A 14,384-nucleotide genomic window follows, 5' to 3' on the forward strand; every position below is an offset into this window, starting at 1 on the left:
TAAGTCACAAGGAAAATAAAGACAAAGTGATTGGTGACAACCAGCATGGTTTCACCAAGAGCATGCCATGTCTGACAGACTTGGTGGCCTTTTCTGATGGAGTGGATAAAGGAAGAGCAACTGACATCACCTACCTAGACCTGTGCAAAGCTTTTGGCACTGTCCCGCATGACATCCTGGACACCAAATTGGAGAAAAATGGATTTGGTGTGTGGATCACTATCTGGATAAGGAAATGGCTGAATTGTCATGTTCAGAGAGTTGCAGTCAATGGCTCAGTGTCTAAGTGGACAATGGGTGCTCCTCAGGGATCAGGTGTTATTTAACATCTTTGTAGGCAACGTGGACAGTGGGATCAAGTGCACTCTCATCAGGTATGCAGAATGGCATGGAAAAAACAGTTGCACCTTTAGGCTAAGTGCAACTAGGTTAGATTAACTGTGCCAAACAGAGATCATGTACTAAGTCTGTCAAGCCTTTATACATGACCAAACCCTGTTACGGTGTTCGTTCTTGCAAACCAACAGTAGGCATGCATAAAATCTCTATCAATGCAGTCTTACAAGGACAGGTGTAAATGCAACAATTACCTAGGCATGGCAGCAACTTTCAACAGGAAACAGCAGTTCTGAATTGTATAAAGATTGTGCTGACTGTGCATATTTTCTTTCATATAAAGATGACACCTGTTCTCTAGCATCTGGTGTTTTCTATGTCACTAACAGTTCATTTTTTTTTAAGATGTCCTGGTGATGAACATCAACATTAACTGCACACTATGAAGCACCATTCATATTTTCCATGGCACGTTTTTGTGTAGGGCCTCTTGACTTCATCAAACACTTGCAGACTTTTCAGAGGTATGAAAGCATAATTCCTATTAAAAAGACACCCCATGTTTGTTTGTTTGTTTGATCTTAAATCACTTCCTATGTGGGAATTCAAGAAAGACTATTCAGACCAGAAGCTGTGGAGATAGATAAATGCATGAGAAAGGAATGCTGATAACCAGAGACACCTCCTGAAGAGAAAAATGAAGAGCCTAGTGAGTTGTGGGAACGCTGTGTGAAAACAACCCTGACTGGAGGAAGAATGATTGGAGCTAGGAATGACTTATGACGTTGATTGAATAAGCATCTGCATGCACAGTTAAGGAGTGTTTGTGGAATGTTTTGTTGACGTGTAAAGGACTGTGGGAAAATTACGAGAGGAAACTTGGAAATTGTATAAAACACATGGAAATGTATAAAAGGGATCTTAGAACTTGCAACAGACAATTGGATTGTTCACATCTGAGTCTCAGGTGTGGTACATCCCCAGTGGCCTCACTGGGGATCAGAGTTTCCTTTAAAAGCAGTGTCAGTCTCAGCTTTGCTAAAGGGACTGGAAGTTGTAAGTGTGTAGGAAGACTGAAATGACAGCAGAGAACTACTATTTTGACAAAAAGATGAAATCTGGTAAGTTATTCCTGTTCCTATGTACCTGCTTCTTCTGGTGATCTCAAACGACAGGGAAAAGTAAAACCAGACAATAGCGCAAATGTCATTTTTAAATTTTGATGTTTAAATTGCTATGTCTAACTCAAGATTCTGTTCCTTTTTGTTTTGTTCTGTAGGAATCAGTGAAAAATGAAGTAGTTTTCTAGAACTGTCCTTTGCACAGACCTAGCTGGACCAGCTGGGAGGGCAATTAAGTCTTATCACAGTTCTATCCTTATTGGCCCCTTCCTTTCTACATACATCTGAAAAGACTCATGGGTGCCTCAGTGCTCTTTCCTTCAGGATAGCTCACATGCAGATAGACTACACTCAATAAAAAGACTGCTCTTACTTTACTGCGAATACCTACATTCAGTGTGCAAAGCCCTTTAAAAGAAGACAGCAGTCTATGGTGGGTGACAAAGGGTAAGCATGATTGGCAGCAGTGAAGAATAAAGTCTCATTTTATCTGCATAATAGACTTACCACATGCTCTGCCTAATTCTACTTAATCATCTGTTTTCAGTGAAAAACCCTGCATGAAATCAAGACGGATTTATTCATTCGGATGTTTTTAATGAGATAGAGGAGATGCTGTTATAAGTTTTTTTTCCTTCTTTCTTCTTTTAATCAATTATTCTTTTCATTATGATACAGTCTTCACAAAATAGTATGGCCTTCAGAGGAAACCTTATTGCTAGTGGCTTTTAATTTGTGTTTGCCCTGCTGCTGGTCACAGAGCAGGTACAGTCATCTGAAACTGCCATGCTTCAGAACTCTGATGAAACTGAGCATGTTGTATTAAAAAAAGAAAAATGATCACAATTTCTCATTTGTTGGTGAGTAGTTTTACTTCCAGTGCTTCAGTGGCACAAGTGAAGCAATTAATACTAGATTTTCCATGCTTAAATTACTGAAAACTTTTTATCAGGTCTAGAAAACTTAACTGAAAGCCTAATAGATTACATTAGCTAGCTTCTTTTGGTCAACTAGGTAACTATCATAGTATCATAGTATCGTGTGAGTTGGAAGGGACCTTAGAGATCATCGAGTCCAACTCCCGGGATTCGAGCCTTCTGTGTAGCAGAGTGGCACTTCTACCACTTGCGCCACAGGGGGGATTCGAACCCAAGCCTCCAGTGTTGCAAGCGGCAATTCTACCACTGCGCCACCGGGGCACACTAATCTCTGAACCATATAGTCCTGGTCAAGGAATGGTGTGTGATGACTCACTACCTACTCGGGTTCCCACTGCAGGATCCATCCACGAACCATATGTCTTCTGGAACAGGGTATTTCCTTTCTTGTAAGGGACTGGGTGAGGGACAATCATTTCCAGGGGTGTCCATTGTGATACGTTACTGGGACAAGTACCTTCTGCAATTCTTCTTTTAGTGGAGATGATGACAGGCATCTTCTCTGACTAAGGTAGGTGACCCAACACCTTTGCAATTGGGACACCCCTGTCTTAGGAATATGGGTTAAGTCTTTTACCCACCCTTAGATTCGCATAGTTATTTTAACAATAGCCTGTGCAGTCCAATTTATTAGTTCTACTGTCTGCAGTACAGAATAGGTGGCCAATAACTGCTTCTCAGACATCTTTCCCAGCCTTTCTTTTGTCACTGATATGCCTGTAGAAAGAGGATAGGTTCACAGTTGCATTGTACTCGGTTATCTGCGGTTTAGAATAGATAGCAGTCTTTTTTAATGGAATAGGTTTGGATTTAAGGGGACTTTAATGATCATCTAATTCCAACTCCTCTGCCACGGGAAGATGCACCCTCTGTTAAACCAGGTTGCTCAAAGGCCCATTCAACCTGGCCCAAACACTTCCACAATATTTCTGGGTAACCTCTTCTTAATGCATAATTAAATTTACCCTCTTTTGTTTTCTGTTACCTCTTCTGCATGCAGCCATGGCACTGTAGCACAGAACCAACCATAAGGATCTAGGAAGATCTTTTCCATGATCTTCCCAGGTACAGAGGTGAGACTCACCAGTCTGTAGTTCCCCAAGTTTTCCTTGCTTTCTTTCTTATAAATGGGAGTGACAAGACCCTTCCTCCAGTCATCCAGGACCTCACCTGACCCGACTTCTCAGTCAGTCTCTCCATATTTACCACAGGTCACCTATCCCTGCTTCCACCTTCTGTAAGCTTCTTTTTTGTGTTCGTGAGTTTGGCCAGGAGTTTCGTGTTCTTTTTGTCCTTCTGTCATTTTTGCCTCACTTTCTCTTTGTTGGGATGCTTCACTCCTGAGCTTGGAGGAGGTGATCCTTCAGTATTAACCATTTTTCTTTTCTTCATCCAAAGCTTTACTCCATTTGCACTGTACAAACAGATTCCTGCAGAGCTCCAAGTCTTTCCTGAAGTTCAAGATTATGACCTTGCCTTCCATAATACCTTAAGGATCTTGAACTCTAGCAGTTTGTGGTCATTGCAGCTAAGGCTGCCCTTGATCTTCACATTCTCCACATCTGTCCATATTGGTGAGAATGAGGTCCGATATAACTGTCCTCCTCATTGGCTCCTCTGTCTCTTGAAGAAGGAAGTTATCGTCAATGTACTTCAGGGTTAATTATGCCTTGCTGAGTTGTCCGTCCAACACATATCAGGGTGTCTGAAGTCTCCTGTGAAGACCAGAGCTTGTGAATGTAAGGCTGATCCTCTCAGCTCACAGAAGGTCTCATCTTCTCAGTCTTCATGGTTGAATGGCCTGTGGCAGCGTTCTTACTATAACATCGCTTGTTCCTGATCTCCTTTTAATTCTGACCCATAAGATCTTTGTTGACTTCTTATTCATTCCCAGACAGAATGCCATGCAATCCAGCTGGTCATTAACACAGAAGGCAACATGTCCTCCTCAAATCCCATCCCTGTCTTTCCTAAAGAGCCTGTATCCTTCCGTTCCAACTCTCCAGTCATGGGTGCCATCACATCACATCTCCATGATATCAGTAATTGCCTTGCACATATGCACACATTTTTAACTCTTTTATTCCCATGCTACATGCATTTGCAGAGAGATGTTTAATTTGGTCCTTGATGAAGCTGACTTATTGGCAGCAAATAAACTGAGTCTAATTTTTACAAAGTAGATTTACAGTTGCTGAGGAATGGCCTATTTCATTCTGATTTTGAGAACTTCCACAACACAAAAAGAAAACCCCCACGGAAAGGCAACAATTCTTTAACAGTCTCTCAAGACCTTACTTTGCGAAAACATTTTACCTAAGATAAACATATATGGTTTTTGACCAAACCAGCTACATCTTTCTGTAGTTTAATGTTTGTCTCATCTGGCCTCTGTTGTAATCCCTTGATCTCTGTCCACACTGTGCTCTTTGTGAATCCTTGCCCCCCCCTCCCCAAAAATAAAAAATAAAAAAAAAAAAAAAAAAGACTTTTCCATGAGTAAGGAAGCTAAAGAAACCTTGTTTCCTGCAAATAGGTGCTCTTTATCCTCTCATCGCCCAACTTATTTCTGAGCTCCACCAAGAATTCTTCATAGGTTTTTAGTAATGATCACACAGCACAGTTAGTCTGGAGACCAAACAGTACACACGTAAAATAAGCCAGTTAACAACTGAGATCCACCTTCTTCAATTTCAGTGAATAGTAAAATTTTATGTCCTTCTACCAAATGTCAGTTTTTCAAGAAAATTATATATACACAAATGTGTTTGATACTTCCACTGTAATTTGAAATTAAGCTCGGTTACATAAGCCCAAAACTTATCAGTTGGGTACACAGGCAATATATATTGACAGCCTCTTTTTCCTAGAAAATCAGGTTAAAATTTCCTCAGATAGTGAACCAGAGTATTTGTTCAGTCCAAAGATCACCCAAGTGATGCTCCAACTAACCTGGAACAAGGTGTTCCAAAAGGATACACACCAAAGGAGTCAGTAGAAGTTTTAACCAGAGTCGTTTTGTAATTATTTACAAGAAGCTGTTGTAGAAGTTAGCCTTGGTTCTGGCAGGATACCAAATGCCTCTTCTTTGTACATATGTTCTTATGTCTACAGGAGGAGGAAGAAGCTGCATTGCTGAAACTGTTAAGGTCAGTGCATAATAGATGATAATTTCTTGCAGGCTGAACGTGTAGATTATCAAACTAAATATTAAATAGTTAACCACTTCAATGTCATAAAGTGTCATAAATAGATAAGAATTTGACAAGGAGACAAGGAGAAATCACTGCAGTTTTTTAAGGATTTGAATTTTAATCTCCAGTTCTTTGTCTCCATAGTAATGTCACGAAATTGACATTGAAATTCAGGTTTATTTTTATACCTCAGTTTTCCTCCTAAGAAAGAGTTGAGCATATTTTCCTTTCTCAGACCCACCTTGCTTCTCTCTGTGGGTAGACTGATACACATGAAAGACTCAAATTTTTAAAATGATTCTTAAATACTCAACTGTCTCTTGTATTATGGGAACTGTACATCTAGGGAGACTCCTAAGCTTATATTGACTCAGGTCCTACAGACAATATGTCCAGTTTTTAACAAAGAAGAATTTCAGCCGTTTCAATTGATATAAATGGGCAACTCCACATATCAAAAACCACATCAATCACTGCAATTTTCTATGTCAAAATATTCTAATGTGAGATTCTAAGAAATGAGAGTTTTCAATCTTGCCCCTTGTAAGGACAAGCAGTCCCATACTAATTCCTTTAATGCATCTATAATGCACACATCTTGTTCACAAATAAAGAGGAATTAAACTTAATTTGACTTCAAAATGCAGGAAAATATAAAACAACTTTCTTCTGACTTAATGTTGACATAGAGCACTGGGGTCTAAGTCCCAAAGTAATGGCAAAAAGAAGACTCCTTCTGAGATCCTTCAGATTCTCCAGGTGCAACAAAATGGGAGATGGAAAACTAGAGGAATGCATTCCTTCCTGTTGATTAAAGAACTGGCCTATAAAGCAGAAAGATGGCTTACAGACATCGTTTCTACAGTAAAATAATGAACTTGAGGACAGAACAAAACATCTCTTCCTCTAAAAATATATATATATTAGAAAAAGTATCACTTTTTCATGAAAATTTCACACTAAGAAATGAAATAATCCTTTACTTGAAATCCTAATCTATGTCTCCCTTTAAGTTCATATGCTAATATAAAAATTCTGTTAAAAGTCACGGCAGAAACGGAGTGTCAAATATATAGGAAGCAGAAACAAACAAAAAAAGATTTAGAATTTGTGTATTTCAACATGTTCTAGGCTTTTCTTCATTAAAACTGTACATACTGTCACAGTACTAGTATTCCATTAAAATACGTTTGAAAAAATCTAAAAAGTTTGCAATGGAGTTTAACTCTTGAGGCTTGAACAGTTTGTTGGTACTGAATGAGAAGAGACAAGGTAACACAGAGATTCTTTGAACAATTTTGAAAATGACAGTCTACTTTTCTGATTCAATAAAAAAGACTCATCAGATAATTTATTAATAGAATGGTGGTATGATTAAACAAGCTATGAAAATGAACTTCACAGTAATACTCAGAGTACATCTGAGTGGATCAAGATTTTATGTTAGGTTCTGTGAGAGCAATGTGACTGTGATCGAACATAAGGTGAGGAGAACCAGTGTGTCTCAGGTGAATCTGTGGTAAGCTGAAGCCAAGCTGTTGCCCAAGATCCTGGAACAGAAACCAGTGAGAAACAGTGTTGCTCTTTCTTCTTTATCTACTGATAACAGTGATTCTTAGGATACACCTTAGAGTAACAGTATGTGTGCATGCATGGGAATGAGAATGCATTAAAAGCTTTCACTGGCAGATTATCTCTAGTTATAAAATAAGTCTATCTATATTACAATTTTGGTTGTTTCTTTGACAGTAAAACTAACACCTACTTTGAAAGTGAACATCTTTAAAGAGATCTGATCTGAATATAATGCCTAAGACAGAAGCCACACAGGAGAAATGTATTGCCCACCATGATCACAAAAAGGGCAAGCAGTCTAAGAAAAAAAGTAATGTCTCTTTTAAGTTAAAGTTCAGATGATGCCTAGATATCACCGCATAGAGGTCAGACACCTAAATTTTAGCTGACACCGCTATAAATCTTTATCAATGAGACAGTAATTGATTTCATGATATGAAGGAGGCATTTATAAAGCAGAAATTAGTACGTTTTTTTGGTCTGGATCAATGTTCTATTTCTCTTTTCTCTGTGGGACTTTAAATATGAAAGGACTATGCTGATTCCAGATAAACTGCATTTGAAGCAATTTAAGGCTGAACCTTTAGGTAAAAGCAAAAAACTCTCCAAAATAAATTATACACATTATTTTTTTTACTCACTTAGCTTTGCTTGATAATGATCAATGAAACATCATGATCATTACATGATATGGAGTCAACAACTCCTGAGATTAACCACTGAATAACCATTTGTGAGCAAGTGGTGAAGCTCGTAAAAAAAATTTCAGTGTAGAATTTCAAAGAAGTTTTAATACACTAAATTACACCAGCAGTCCTGGTGATGAAGGACATGGAAAAGACCAAGATACTCAGTGTGTTCCTCACTTTCATCACTACTGGTAAAATCAGCCTTCAGGAATTCCATATTCCTGAGAACAGGGAAGTGTGGTTAGGGAATACTTATTCTCACTTGGATGAATATTACTTTGTGGAATATTTTAAACAGACTGGACATATATATATCTATGGAGCCTGACAGGATGTATCAACAAGTGCTGAGGGTGTTCACCAACATCATTTCAGGGCCATTCTGTAGTCTCTGATCATGCTGACTGGAGGAGATTTCTTAGGACTGGAAGAAAATAGATACCAATTCTTCATTCAGGAGTAGCAAGGAAGATCGAGGGAAATATAAGCCAGTCAATCACACCTCAGTTCCTGGGAAATTCACTGATTAAATAATGCTGGAAACAAGTTCCAGGATTATGTCCCTATGAAGGACAAGAAGATGACCATGAGTAATCACCACGGAATTACAAAATTGTGAGTAAGAAAACTAATCTAGTTTTCTAGATCTGATAGTGTAACTGAGTTGGTGGATGAAGGAGAGAGAATGTTGGTGGTCTTGGCTTCAGATAAGACTTTTGATGGTATCTCACATATACAAGTTGATGAACTATGAATTAAATAATTGGATAGAGAGATCAGAAAGCCAAGGAAGAAACAAAACTGAGGAGGAAAGAGGAGGTCAGAAACAGAAGCCTAGTAAATTTTTTTGGCTTTGCTTTCTTTCTGAGCACCTTTGATTCTTTGCAGAGAAGCCAATTCTGAATCTGTTATTCATGCTAACCGTTCTGTTTTATGTATACAAACCTCTTCTATTATTAAAGATACAGAAGTTCACTTTTATATCTTGAGGAGAGATTTTACAGCTCTTGTTCCAGCAGAAGTCCTCTTGAAGTTTATTAGATGACATAGGGCATGGCTGTACAACATTCTGGCTTGCCAGAACTGCATTGAGCAACAAAACTTTTTTTTTTTTTTTTTTTTTTTTTTTTTTTTTTTTTTAATGAAAACATAAAACTAGTGGGTTGTTTTGCCTTGTTTTTGTGAAACTAATGCATCAGGCTAGTAGTTCAGTGGCAGTGGTTTCCTAGTGGTTTTCCTAGTGAGTTCTCAAGGTGTTCATCAGAGATTTTTGATGAAATATTATTCTTTCTGTCCTTCAACCTTGATAATAATTGTTCACAAATGTACGTACTGTCAAAAAATGATGACATGAGTAAGGTGTGTCTGTGAAGCAAGGGATATTTTTCTCTGGTAAGACAAGGCTTATGAAAGTCTGATAAAGAGACATGACCAAATTTTTCTTTGAGTTGAGCTTCTGATTGCAACTCTATACATTCCATGTGAAAATTTGCAAGTAATAAATTTATGTCAACTGAAAATGGAATCACAAATATAAAAAAATATTATTTTTTTAAATCTTGAAACCTTTTCTCAAATTTCTCTATCAAAATGGAAAGCACGGATGCATATTTTTCACTGTTCATAGGACTGTGTTCAGCCAATGTATCAAAATGCATGAAATTATTTCACATAAATTCAAATTGCCATAATATAAGTTTCATTTCAAATGCTGTTATTGTCTGAAACAGCACAGATAAGGTGATTTTCACCTTTAAGAGCATGTTTAACTCATTTAAATGAGTGGTCAAATCCATGAGAAATGCTAAATTTGTGAGCCATTCTTAATCTTCACATTCTTACTCTTCATGTTCTGGCACAAATTTTCATTTTGATTCCTTTAAGGTCTTGAAGTCACTTTGTCATTTTTTTTTAGCATTTTACCCTGACTTAGCCATCTTCCTTCAGAATCATAAATGATGACCCCATAATCAGCATCCACACTTTTAAAGCACTCCTAGAATAGGTGATGATTCAGTCCCTGGGACTTTATGAAGTTCAAAAATTTTATGATGATTTGCATTGTACTATGCATTTTTAAAGATTGTGCATATAAATTGTCTTGATGTCTAACACAGTGATAGTAACTCATCAAATGTGAGTTACTGGTGGTAACTGAGATTTATGCCACTTCCTAATTTTTCTCCTACACTATGACAAATTCAAATGTAAGGTGCTTTGTTCTGCATTCCTTTTGTCAAAGAACATTTGCTAACTTAGAAAAATGAAAAAAAATATATGTTAGGGGAATATAAATTTGCTGGTTAAACTGGTATCTTATGACTTTGCTAAATATAGATGCTTGACTAGTGAAAAAGCTTCAAAGGTATTAGCAAGTTTTGTCTGTGCAATATTTTCACTGAAAATGAAAATTAATAAAACAGGAGAAATATTTTTGCAGGTATTATGAGTATATCCCTTTTGGTTTTCTTAAGACACAGCAGAAGGCAACTAATCTGCAATATTTTCACTCTTATCATTCTCAGTTCACAAAATTGTCATTGTTTAGAAAATCTTCATAAAAGCACATTGTAGCATTGCACAAACACGATGAGGAGTTTAAGCAATAAAAATGTACTAACAGTGAGTTGAAATACAAGAACAATATTTAAATAATTTTAATGTTTTTGTCTGTTGCTCTCTAAAGACAGATCACAGAGGAATAGAGCTTTGACAAGAAATGCTCCTTGCAATTTCACCAAGGATCTTGGGACACTTAATGCAATATATCCTGTCAGTACTATAACAGTTTTACCAATATGCAGCCATATTTCATACTACATATACACACATCTCTGCAAACAGTACTTTACTTAATGCAATCTTAGATATGCTCTTTGATTTAATACCCACATTAAACTACTGAGATAGCTCTGTTCTTCACATGGCATAGCAAATAAGGTATGTTTATGTACATTGGGCACATATTTCTTAACAAACACTATACAAGGATTAATGTTGGATTCATAAAGGTGCAGAGCACTTACTGTGAGGATTATTTGAAAGCAGGAGACATTTAGCAAAGACCTTGAAAGGAGAAAGGAGGGAATAGTCACATGCTCACTCACACTGGAGTGGTGCTTTGTTCTTTATTATCTGCAGGGCAATGGGGAGGAGAGCCAGTATCATCTGTGCATACAAGGACAATGCAGTTGAACTTAATTAGGGTACAGTGTCCCTGGGGGTCCATACATGGCTGTGCTGCATATAACTCAACAATATGTTAAATGTTCAGCCAGAGTCTTAGGCATAGTCTGTTAATAGAAATGGGCACATTATTTGCACTTTCACCTGCCTGCTTCTCACATGCTCCCAAGGAAACTGAGATTACATCCTCCATCTTTTACTTTTTCAGAGCTGAGATTTTGCATACTTTTGTAAAATTTAAGAAGACTCAGTGAGATCAAGACAGCTCCACGGAAGCAAATGAGGGTTGCAGCTGAATGAGAAAAAAAAGCTGAAGGAAGCTCAGGTCAGCCCGGCTCTTGGGGAAATGCTCTTCCTGTCCCCAAACTGTGCTCAAGCAGTTTCGCTGTGATATCCGGGCGCTGCAGGGAGATTTCTCGCAGCACCCCCACGCAGTCCTGCCACTGCGTCGTTTCAGTTGAAAAGCACCAGGAACTGACCAAGGTGCTGTACAAAAATAACCTTATTTGTCCCTGTCAACCTCCTCAAACATGCAGTAACAGCCCCCCCCCCCCCCCCCCCCCCCCCCCCTCATTCCTTAGCGCCGCACACCCTCTTTTTTCCCGTTCACGGTACACGACACAAAACGTCTCTTCCAACCAGCCTACAATGGCCCACCTAGCCTTCCAGGGAAGAAGTCATCGCGGATGCTTCCCGGAAGCTGCCCGAGGGACTAGACAGTCCATCCGGGAGCAAAGTTCTCTAACAGCAGTGAACGGCGGCGAGTGTGGGGAGTGAGGGGGGGGGGGGGGGGGGGGGGGGAATAACGGTTGGGGAGGGGGGTCTGAAGGGAAGAGAAGCACAGTCAGGAAATCATAACAACAAAAGAGGCAGGCAAGCCAAAGGACCCAGGAAAGTTCAGGGCTGGGGAATCTGGGTTACAGGCTTTGACTTGCGTTCTTACCTCAGTACTTTCGGCACTGTTCTCCGCCATTTTCCTCCTCAGGAGCAGGCAGCGGGAGGAGTGTTTCATTCCCATAAGAGCTAACCACGGGGCTGGGGCTTCGAGATTGGTATTTTGTTTTGTGTTTTCAAAGATCTCCAAATACAGGTTTTCACCAAAGGGAGGAAACTACTACAGAAAACAGCAATAAATCAGTCTTCTCTAGCTGTTCAAATTCACCCAAGAGACTATTTGTTGTCTTGGCATCAGGAGCTCCTTGGCACTTTCAAGTATTTTCCTCTCACCTCCACCTCCAGCGAGCTTTGGGAATGGGCAGAGAGGTGGCACGCACTCTTCAGGTTAAACTAAAGGGCTGTCAGTCTGTGAGTCCACCCCTTCAGAGAAATCTGTCGAGTTAAACAGGAGAGAAGCACCAGCTGAACTGAACTTGTGCATACAGAGACCAGCTCGGCATCTTTGTGTCCTGTGGGTAATCTTCCAGAGACAGAGGGAGGCAGAGATAAAACAGCAGGACAAGGAAAACATAGCCTCTTACTTTCCTTTTTTGGACTTCTTTCTCTCTTTGTCTTCAGGAAATTTCTTTTAAAGATGGTCACACATTTGCCACTGTCTTTCCATGTAAAAGTGCGGTAACCTCCTCTCTCCTTTCCATTTCCCTTTCTCTTCGCTTTTTCCTTTCTCCTTCCCCCAATCTCTCCTCCCCTTCACCCCTCCCTCTCTCTCCCCCATTCCCCTCCTCCTCCCTCTCCTCTGCCTTCTCCTCCCCTTTTCCTTTTCATTCCATCCTCATCCCATCCTTCACTTTCTCCACCCTTTCTCCTCCTGAGAAATACTTTTTGTCCTTCTCTGAGAATTGCATTTACACATCTTTCATAGGAAAAACACTATGTCAAGTTCCCCCCAACTTGTTACCTACTCCTACTCCCTCTCATATACAAGCATGCTCCCTCACTTTCTATCCCTCTCATACAGACATGTTTTTTGTTTGTTTGTTTGTTTGTTTTTGTTGTTTTTTTTCCCCCTACTTCCCCCCCCAATATTCCTTCTATTCTTTTGAAGAAACAACATTTCAGCAAGGACCTTATAGGGCAGCTGAAGAAATATGCTCCAGCTTCTTTCTTCTGAATTTAGTAACAAACCTGCTGTCTTAATTTATCTTCTCTTATGTGTGCACCCACCTTTAGTTTCCCATGATTATTTTCAGGAGGGTCTACACTCCATCAGATAACTGAATTATAGAACTGCAGGTCAGACACATTTCCAACTGAGTAAGTTGCCAGGTGGGGGAATGTAGAGGAGGTCTTGCTGAGACCTTCTACATGTTTATTGTGCTTTCAGTCCTCCAGCACTTTCTACTTTGGAATTTTCACTTGAGAGAATTGGTTTTACCTCCCTTGTGTTGCTGTGAGCAAGGGTGAGAGAGGGGGTGTATTACATAATTAATCCTTTCAACTTCATATTCCACAGCTCGACTTTCAGCCCACTGTTCTCATGGTTTTGTTTTGTTTTTAAATAGAGGAGGTGAGGAAATAATGTTGGTGTGTGGGTGTATGTAGCTTGCAAGATTTCAAGGACCAGAGCAAGACTGCTGCTCTCTGAAGGGTCTGAAATCATTTCCTCTGCAGGTGTCAATGGAGACTTGAAAAGATTGCTTTCAGTGCATTATTTTAAGCACATATCCAACTCAGATGCTACATCAGTAAGAAATTGTAATATATGTTGAATTTTTGTCCCCTAGAGTCTATTTTTAAGTATTTTAATTAGAGTTTATCCTCAGCTGACCACTACAATACTGACATATCATCAGCTAGTGCATGAGTACCCAGCCGTTTTTGCGTTGCCTGGGCTACATGAGGTGTTGAGGAATTGTCTTGGGTGACATATAAAATACATAGGGTGATCAGAAAGAAATGCCTCCTATTTATTTCCATAGAAACTACAGCAGATACAGAAAAAAAAAAAAAAAAAAAAAAAAAAAAAAAAAAAAGGTAAGATAATTTGCTAGAGAAAATTTGCAACTACAAAATGGTATTTTTTGTTACATTCACCATGATTAGTTATGCGTTTTCACCACTGATGAATAAGAGCCTACATACCGCACTCATAAAAATCTGCACTAGTGGAGGTAACTTACTGCCACTGTCACCACTGCTGAAACACACCACCACCTCACTGTGTTAGCATCCACTATTTGGTCTCCATGAATGTTCAGCAAGCATTGATGAATGTCAATGAGTACAATTCTTCCCACATGAAGGAATTCAGTTATGCAGCTTTGCTCATACATGCTTCCCAGTCAGGTGCTATTTTGTTAGACTGTCCTTCTGCTGCCATCTGTTTCACACAGAAATAGAATTTAACAAAACGTTTTCATGAAGATTCAACCTCTACTGACATACCAC

At 39.1% G+C, this 14,384-nt stretch overlaps 1 protein-coding gene across 3 annotated transcripts in view; it reads right to left on the reverse strand.

Moving 5' to 3' along the window:
- The window catches only part of PRMT8 (protein arginine methyltransferase 8), a 46,911-nt gene extending 34,223 nt beyond the window's left edge, over positions 1-12,688 (reverse strand). The window contains exon 1 of one of the 3 annotated variants that reach the window (XM_072349944.1): positions 11,983-12,688. In XM_072349944.1, coding sequence (XP_072206045.1) covers positions 11,983-12,057 — 75 coding nt within the window. In that variant the 5' untranslated portion in view covers positions 12,058-12,688. Of the gene's footprint in view, positions 1-11,696; positions 11,780-11,982 lie in introns of those variants that run through there. The other 2 variants (XM_072349948.1, XM_072349954.1) reach the window with 2 other exon arrangements.
- Positions 12,689-14,384: the final 1,696 nt, after the last annotated feature.

Source organism: Excalfactoria chinensis, chromosome 1, assembly GCF_039878825.1.
Source record: "Excalfactoria chinensis isolate bCotChi1 chromosome 1, bCotChi1.hap2, whole genome shotgun sequence".
In the NCBI taxonomy this organism is placed as follows: Eukaryota; Metazoa; Chordata; class Aves; order Galliformes; family Phasianidae; genus Excalfactoria; species Excalfactoria chinensis.